General features: G+C 47.5%; 1 protein-coding gene across 2 annotated transcripts in view; it reads left to right on the forward strand.

Annotated features, from left to right (window-relative positions):
* IPO11 (importin 11) overlaps window positions 1–7,313 on the forward strand; it is an 89,702-nt gene extending 82,389 nt beyond the window's left edge. For both annotated transcript variants that reach the window (XM_078599818.1, XM_078599817.1), the window contains exons 30-31: window positions 4,416–4,514; window positions 7,126–7,313. In XM_078599818.1, the coding sequence (XP_078455944.1) occupies window positions 4,416–4,514; window positions 7,126–7,191 (165 nt within the window). In that variant the 3' untranslated portion in view covers window positions 7,192–7,313. The remainder of the gene's footprint in view (window positions 1–4,415; window positions 4,515–7,125) is intronic.
* The last annotated feature ends 2,123 nt before the right edge of the window (window positions 7,314–9,436 follow it).

Genomic DNA, 9,436 nt, shown 5'->3' on the forward strand with positions numbered 1-9,436 from the left:
GTCGTGGCAGCTTGCTCTCACTGCACTACGCCGACTGTATTTCTGGGCCCTGCCAATCAACCTGTGGGTTTTAGCTGCGCACCAGCGTCTTGAACTCCCTAATCTGCTCCAGATTAATGCCGGAAGATTTGCTCTTAATTACAAATCTGGCACAACTCGCCGCCCCCCCCCCCCCCCCTCGTTTGTGCACCTTGATTAACGATGGCCGTGTATCCCTCGTGGTGGGTTTTTGGTGGTAGAACTTGAGTTGCCTTTCTTTGAAGAAACGTCAAAAGCGATTTTCCTGCTCAAATGAGCATTGAGGTATCGGTGCCCATCTCCTATTTTACAGCTCTGGAACCAGTGGTGGACATTCCACGTTTCTATGGTAGGGAGCGAATCTTGCCATAGGACCACCTCGGTTGACGTAGCTGCCAGCGGTACTTATTTAATCGACCCAGGAGGGATGATGGGCCGAGCCAACTTCCAATCAGGTTTTTTTTCCGATTGCAAGCCTGCTCCCTTTGCCGACTTCAAACTGCTCTTGAAATTCCCGTTTGCCACGTCTTGCGAGTTGTATAATGATTGTAATAACTTTTCAGCCCGTCGTGTAATCAGCGCTGCATAAAGGCTTCTCCATGTCGATCATACTTAACCACACTGGTCAGTGCAGGTGATGAAGATGCCACTAGGGGGGTGGGCACGGAGGGGGGGAACAGGTTGGGGTGGCAGATAATCCCAGCACCAGGTCAGAAATCACTCGCCACTGGCGCTAGCGGTGGCAGGGAATCGAGCTCGGGTTACCCTGGGTCCACAGCACGGTGCACTATCTGTGCCGCCGCCACCGATCCACCGCCATCCCCCACTCCACCTCCCCTCCTCCTCCCCCAGCAGGTTGATATAACGGGTTAAATTCTCAGGTGACTCGTCGCTTCCACATTGACCCACTCTGGTGCGCTTCACTAGATAATGGAGGAACGTGCGGCCGGGTCGACGTTAATGCAATGTCTCTCTTTCTCGCGGTTAACAGTTTAATCTGTGCCCAGTCAATAGTTGAGTAACGTCGCGCTTACAAATGTCCACGGTAAGCGATACATATATTAAGGGGGGAAGCCGCGCTGTGGCCCGAGGGGGATGGTGAGCGTTGAAGAAATGTTTTGAGAATGTAAGTGTTTATTTATCAGAGCTTAGTTATTAGCCACTGGAACATATGGTCTCTCGTCTGTCGAGATGAAACATTTATAAATTGTGACAGTGACCATCTGGTGGGTGGCTGGAATAAAAAAAATCGTATCATGCGAATGCTCTTCATCACAGAATGTGCAGCTCTCGGTATCAATAGCAATTCTACAATTACACCAGGCCTCTGAAATAGAATATATTATTTGCCCAGGAAAGCCACAGTGAGTCCAAATATATTGTTTTCAATAAGCTAAACTATATATATCATATTACCAGGTAAGGCCCACTAAGCTATATAGCTCTTTTTCAGAAGGGACCTGACCACAAATGATAACTTAACGAAGTGGCTTATCACGTGGATATTTAGCAGCCAAATACTCTAAACGCATGTTTTATAAATGTGGAGGGAAAAACCGGAGGACCCCAAGAAAAAAAAAAACACGACCACGGGTAGAGAGACATGCAAACTCCAAATATTCAGCAGCTGTCAGGGTCTGGATCGAATCTATGACCTCCTGTATACCAGGCGAGGTAGTTAACATCTCGCCACGGTGGATCCTGCTACATTGGGATATGTTTGACCAATGATATTGATGGTTTTTAGCTATGGGGCAAAGCCGAGAACCTGGAAGGAAACCCGTACAACAATAAAAAGTGGAGGACATTCAAACTGCACTCACAGAAAGGTGACCGGGTCAGGAATCTTACATGGGTCTTTCTTGCTACGAGGCACAAGTGTTACCATTGCGCCATTCCGTTTCCCGTTTTAATAGAGCACGGTTGACGTTTTTGGCATTGGTCCGTTCTTCACAGCACCTTTTAAAGGCAGTATTAGTTGATGATGTGTTGATGTTTTTTTTGCCATGGTATGCAACGCCCATGGTATGGAACGGCCGTTGTGAAACATTCACATACATGCATTTCGTCTTGCAAAATGGGATTCTATTAATGTCGTTTGCTCGGGAATCAACGTTCATCTGTTTATCCGGTGAATCGTTACGCCCAGAGCAACGTCGCACAAAAAAATAAACAACAGGAAAAGAAAATAGGTTCAAGTCGGGCCACGCCAATTCTTTTTCTTCCCCATTTGCTTTCGTTAACCAAAAGCCGATTAAGCTGTAAACAAATTAATCAAAAAACTTACACATTACAGCTGATTAATCGCCGTTAATGGTGTACAACGTCTTGGTGGAATCCCGCGATGAAATATTACGGGAGGCACGTTAAATTAGCTCGTCGACACGCGTAAGCGTAGCGCTTCATCAAAGTCTTGCGTTCATTTAATAAAAAGCCGTCGGCACTCGAGCTCGGCATCTTTCTCTCGTGTGTTTTCTGCGAAGCGGCTGCGGGACCGCGACTCCGCTTCTTTATCTAACTGGGAAAGCCTCCACGGGCTGCAGCATTCCCCTTTTCCTTTGTTGTGCTGCTTTAAAGGAGGATCCTACATCGGGCCATTTGGCCAATTCCGTGAATGAGTGGCTTGGCATGCGTGACGAAATCAGAGGACGACGTGTACATTGAGACGGGGAGCAGTGGATGTGCAGCAATCAGTGCGCCGGACTTGCAATCAAGAGGTCGCCGGCTGGATTCCCATCTCTCACGTGTGGTGGGGGGAAATGTGGGTAACCACTTGTTTTAAACACGTCCCGTTAACGTGGAGCAGTAGACCAAAATATCCAGAGGCCTCAATAGTGGAGGCCTTTCTACCAGGAGTTGCATGAGCCAAGCAATTGCAGTGTATACATATTGGTTCATTTCTGTACTTTATATATATTACGTTTGTTATGTTGGTGATTCAGGTCACTCTTGCAAATGAGAATCATCCTGGTCTCTTGAGTTATTCCCATCTGGTTAAACTAAATGAACTTGAAAATTGAATAACAACCGCAATTAATAATTCATTGAACCCCTGTTGCCAAACGACTTGCCTGTGGTTGTATCATACCAATCAAGTGCCAAGGTTTACCATGCAAAGATTTGGCAACACAGGTGACATCCAAGAGGCCTTGTCCGATACAGATTGGTTTTATTTCAGTTATGATGTCTAGACGCAGACGCATAGTGAACTGGAACGGCTGTAGTGCAGCTTTGTGTCTGACAATTCTTTCTGGAAAAGAGTGACACGCTTGAAAACGTTATAAAATGCAGGCGCAATTTTACAATAACTATCCGATAGACTACCCTCCTATCTAGTATAATCTCTATTATTCTGGGTAAAGGTATTGTTTCTAAATGGAAACTCAATTTTGAAATACCACCGAGTCACTGACGGTGGAAGCGCAATGTCAAAATTGACATGGATCTCAGCCAAATGTGTTAGTGGTTTTGTTCTCCTGTGTGCTTTCATTCTCGAGCCTAATTCTTATTGAAATTATTTCTTATTTAATGAAAGGCATTTCATCCACAGCCTACTTACAATGTTTAAAACATAATAATGAAATGACGTTTGTATAAAAAAAAATGTGGTTAATTTGTCCGTCTCCCATCTTGGCCAATAGGGCTTCGTGTGTGTGGGTGTGTGGGTGTGTGTGCGTATGTGTGGGTGTGTGTGTGCGTATGTGTGTGTGTGTGCGTATGTGTGGGTGTGTGCATATGTGGGGAGCGGTAGTGTAGCGGTTAGTGCGCTGCGCTACAAACCTGGCGACCCGGGTTCGATTCCCGCTCACGGCCAACATCAGTGACGATTATCTGAACCGGTCCTGGGCCTCCCCTAGGTCGATTCAGCCTCAAATGAGTACCTGGTGCGATGTGTAAACATCGCCACTGGGGAGATAAACGCGGCCGGGCGTGGTGCTGGCCACCCACCCCCTCGTGTGTCTTGCCGGCCTTCATAGGTGCTCGCTAACAGAACTTGCCCCTACAGTCTGTTAAGGCTATACGGGGAATCTTTGTCTTGTGTGTGTGTGAGACACAGCGGTATGAGTTCATTTCCCCCAGGCTATGGGATTTTCAAGTCGGCCCATCGCCTCCGGGGGTCAATAAAATGGCTACCACATTGCAGGAGAAGTCGGCAGTGGTTGTCCTCGGGAAAATTACCGCCTCTGTCATAGGAATGTGGAATTATCCATCCTTAACTGGGACATGTGCACCAGTGTGTCCACTCAATTCAGTAGGATTCCACTTACACTTTGTTTTGTGTGCGTGGGGGATTTATTTTCTGTCCGCCTTCCAGCTAACGTCGTTTCTCTCCCCATCTGGCTCTTCCCGCCCCCCCCCCCTCCTCTGGCCGGGCCCCTGCTGCGTTTGCGATGCAGCTGGCGATGAAGGACCCCGTGCACAGTACGTCGCTGCAGCAGTACGTGTACGACAAGCTGAAGGCCCAGCAGGACTTCATGGGCCCCCAGGCCTTCCAGGTCTCATACCCCCTTCCCAGCGTGAAGCTCCCACCAGCCCGGAGCAGGTGTCCTCCGTTGTCCAGTGGTTTAGCGGTGGTCGGCATTGTGCCCTGGTGCAATGAGTGACTTTAAATGGGGCCCCCAGTGTCTTAAATTAACCCCACCCACCACCTCTGTGTTCGTACCCTTGCGACTGGGCTTCGCTGGCCTATTGATGCTGATTGCTGTTGCACAAACCTGCGCACTCGATAGCTATGCCGCTGTAGAGAGACCCGTGCACAGACTCTTAGAGACTCACAGATTTACGTAGATGCTGCTTCGCACAGAGACTCGTAGACTTACACGGAGAACGCAGGCATAGGGGGACTCGCAGGTTCAGTGGAGAGCCAGTGGTGTAGCGTTGCTGGCAGGGGCCCTGGTGCAAGCGACGAAATGGGTCCCAACTTGTCGCCCAGTGCCTGGGCCTCGACGCAGTTGCACTGCCTGCACACGCCATTGCCATCACTTTGAGCCCTAATGCTTAGCCTCTGTGCTGCCAAGGAAAGGCTGATGGCTCAATAGTCAGTGTTTATTTGTATGGCTTCAAATAGTATTTATTTATTTACCCCCCCTACTTGGCCCTTCTTGAGCTTTAAATTTTAAGACTGTCCACGTATTTTTATTAGTATAATGATTAAATTATGAGGCTGTACTGTATAATTACATTATGTATTGTACGATGCTGTTCAGGCTGATTCCGTAATGTGCACAGGAATATAGTTGTGTTTATTTAATGTGATGTCTGTGTGACATACCATTGCACCGTTGTTATCAGCCACGATCTCGCCACTACCGGCTGAAGGGCTCCCAAAGCGTCGCTATTTCTCCTCACATAATAATATCATGGTATCATAATATCATTATATGAGTGTTAAAATAGCATCATAATAGCAAAATAATAAACTATATAACCGTATAATTATATATTATATTAACGTTCAGGATGGCTCCAAAATGTATCAATTTTTTCTTCTTGGTTTTTTCGGTAAAGTCACGTAGAAGGGAAGTAATAAAATAATAAAAATAAAACATAATAAAACAATTCTCACCACGTTTCGGCCACAACGCAAGCAGCCGTCTTCAGGTGAAGAATGAGAACCTGTCAAGCTGGGAGCTTATATATAAGCTGAGTTGGGGGGTGTAACAAAAGGATGTGCATATCCTTAACAAAAGGATGTGCATATCCTTTTGTTAAGGCGCTCTTCTTACACCCCCCAACTCAGCTTATATATAAGCTCCCAGCTTGACAGGTTCTCATTCTTCACCTGAAGACGGCTGCTTGCGTTGTGGCCGAAACGTGGTGAGAATTGTTTTATTATGTTTTATTTTTATTATTTTATTACTTCCCTTCTACGTGACTTTACCGAAAAAACCAAGAAGATGAATTCCTGCAGTCACGAAAGCTTTAAATCGAAATATCATATTTTTGTTTGATTTAACGTGAAGAAAAAAAAAAAAAAACTTCGCACTGCTTTGTGCTATTGAGACATTGAGGTAATTTTTCTGTGTCCGATGTAAAGATAGTGTTGGGAGCGTAGCTAGCTTCAGGGGAGAGATACCCACGTCACACGGATGTCTTCACGTCTCTGCGAAGTCCCTGAGGGCAGATGCATCACCCAGGCATCGAGACGTGGGTCTCAAAATCTCCACTCTCAGGAAAATGAGTTGCATATAGAGGAGTGTCGATTATTGTATTCATGTCTGGTTTAAAAAAAAAAGATGTGTTTGTGTGAAATAATTAGTAAAATATTAAATGTCAAAAATAAAATTATGTTGATGTAATCAAGCGGGAAGGTGGAGGTTGTGATGTGAGACGCTTGGGTGGAGGAGGAAGGCAACTTCCTACGTGGGGAAATGGAGCCGCAACCCAGCAGAGTTCTAGATTTGAAGCTTTCGTGACTGCAAGGATTCATACGCTTAGGTTTTTTCGGTAAAGTCACGTAGGTAAAAAATATAATTAAAATTCATAAAAGTAAATAAAAAATCACGACGTTTCGGAGGCAACACAAGCTTCCGTCTTCAGGTGGAACCGTCACAGCACGATTGCTGTATCAAGTAATAAAAAAAATCGTGCTGTGACGGTTCCACCTGAAGACGGAAGCTTGTGTTGCCTCCGAAACATCGTGATTTTTTATTTTACTTTTATTAATTTTAATTTTCTTTTTTACCTACGTGACTTTAAAGAAAAAACCTAAGAGTATGAACCCAGCAGAGGTCGCTGACCAAGGGGGAAGACCTAAAGCCAGACGACGGCGGTGGTGATGGTGACTAGGAGGAGAGCGCTCCTTGAAGGACGTCTTGACCGGGCAACAACCTCCGGCCAGATGGCCGGTGGTGACGATGAGACTAAGAGCAGAGAAGACCTTGCTTCTCTTTTGTTGTTGACGGGGCAACATCAGCACCTCGAGATCGAACAGAAAGAAAGCGATAACGATGTCGTGCGGTGGCAATGAGCTGATGACCTCTTGACCTTGAGTGAAGTGACTCGGGCAGCTCATCAGGAGCTCTCGTGAATGGAGCACCAACACCAGCGACATCCGCGTGGCAATTTTGTCCGGTTGACCGATGGCCGTGTCCTCTTCCCCCGCAGGTGCTGATGGAGACGGTGGACCCGGAATTGACGACGCAGCTGCAGGAGTTCATGTCGTCCTTGTGACGCTGCGAGCCGGTTTTTAAATTACGGGGGTCGCCTTTATTGCGCTGCGGCTGTTCGCCGTGCAGCGGGTTCGCGCCCTCCCCAGACTAAGAGGTCGGGAGTCCAGGATGGATGACGGCAGAGTGGGTGGGTGGGGGGTGGGGGACGGGGGACGGTGGGGTGTTGCGGAAACCAGGTCTTACCACGCTCCCCGCTTGTGAACGCGCTGCGTTGCGGCGAGGGGCGGCGGCCTCTTCCCATTCGACGCTCTGCCCCGTCACCGCTCGTGACGCAGACGCCCACCCCGCTTGCTGCGGGTAAGGGGGGCAACTGCGTCTACGCTCGCGCGTCCCCGGGGTAGATGCTTTCAAGCTGGTGTCGACGCACGCGTCCGGCGGTGCCTCCGTCGGCGGTTCCTCCGTGTTAATAGTAGAAATTTTGGGGGGATTTTATAACCCGCAAGGAGATAAGATTTAACAGTGAAATACAGAAACGGCGGCATAGAATCAAGTCAGGAACGCGGTCACGGGAAAGGGCGCGGAACTCGGCACGAACCGAAACCACCTCCGGCGTCATCTCAATCGGTCTCGGACCACAAGACCAGCGAGCGCTTCTTCGTCCAGAAATAGTGCCTGGCTTGTCACAGGTCCCACAACCGAATAATATTCAGTATCTCTGTGTAATCATCAAGAGCTGGTATTAGCTGACTTTAGCGACAAACCAAACTGAGAATTACCTATTATTATTCATAAAAATGTTGCAGTCATCAGTTGACTGAACTGAGCTCATCAAACTTGTAATACTTAGGATGACCGGTGACATCTCGGGTGGGAGCCCACGATTGCAGCCCAAAATGCATCAGTTTTGACGGCTACGTTGACAATGCAGTTTTCTTTTTAAGTGGCAGTTTTCTTTTTAAGTGGCATTTAATGAGGCACGGATTCATGGTAGCCTACTAGCACTCGCGACAGTTTGACATTCAATTTAAAATTCCCTTAATTAGTTTGAATGCCATTCCGACGATAATAGTAAAATAAATAAATCCGTCTTAATTTGGATGGCTGTTTGCTTTTTTAAATGGTATTCATTCGGCCCTTTTATGTACAACAAAAAATTCCGGAAGTTGTTACAAGGAAGGGAAATTACCAAATATTGCGTGATAATTTTTGCCGTATTTTTTATTTGGGACAGAATGTGTTAGCTGTGTCAGGATACCGTCTGTAAATAACCGCAACTGTCTTATTCGCAGGAGGAAAGATATTGAATGTTTCTATACCACTTCCCAAAACATTTTCGGAATCGCAGTCACCATCGTCGTCGTCATCAGAAACCCATCTCCGTGTATCAGTATTGACGCCGTTTGGTCCGGGTTCCCTCCCATGCGCTCTTGTACTTCGAGCTTCCGTTCAACTAAAAATAAACACCCTTGGTTTTCTCTGCGCGCTTTCAAAGGCCTTTTTTTGTACCCGCTGCGCCGCTGTATGGAACGGAGGGTACAGCACACATCCACCCTTTTCAGCGTGGCAGCGCACGCCACCGCCGCCCTTTCCACATTCTGACTGCCGCCTGCCACTTCCACGCTCGTGTATTTAACCGGCGGCGAAACGACGCGTCAATTCGTGGACTCGTATGGACTATTAAGCTCTCAAATACGACGACGTTACGTGCGTCATATGGTGGGGAGCTGCTCTCTGAAACCGGTGACCAGAGTTGTATTCCCGCTCACGGCCAGTGGCAATTATCTGAACCGGTCCTGGGCCTCTTTTAGGTCGACTCGGCCTAAAATGAGTACCTGGTGCAATGTGTACATGTCGCCACTAAGAAGACAAGGGCGGCCGGGCGTGGTGCTGGCCACCTACCCTCTCGTTTTGCCATGCTGGCCTTCATTAGTGCTCGTTAACAGCACTTGCCCCAACACTTTTGTAGGCTATAAGAGGGATCTTTGTCCTTGTAAAAAAAGATATATTTTTCGATTCGTGTTTTTTTCAATGGGTTAACGTGACCCCTCATGGTCACAAGTGGTCTGCTACTTTGACTACAATGATAAACCAAAAACAAAATCTTGTACACCAACTTTGAATGGCGACAATTCATCGAATCGTTGGAGGGGGGGGGGGGGGTGACTAGCCCGAGATTTTAACGCCGCGTGATTCGCACGGCGTCAACAATGAGCGGCGTTCAAGGGAAATGTCCTCACTCTGTCAACTAACGGGAGCCAAGAGGATGGTGGCGCAATCCACCATGTGACCTGTGTGTGCCCCTGACC

This window comes from Lampetra planeri, chromosome 13 (genome assembly GCF_965212315.1).
Source record: "Lampetra planeri chromosome 13, kcLamPlan1.2.h2, whole genome shotgun sequence".
NCBI lineage: Eukaryota > Metazoa > Chordata > Hyperoartia > Petromyzontiformes > Petromyzontidae > Lampetra > Lampetra planeri.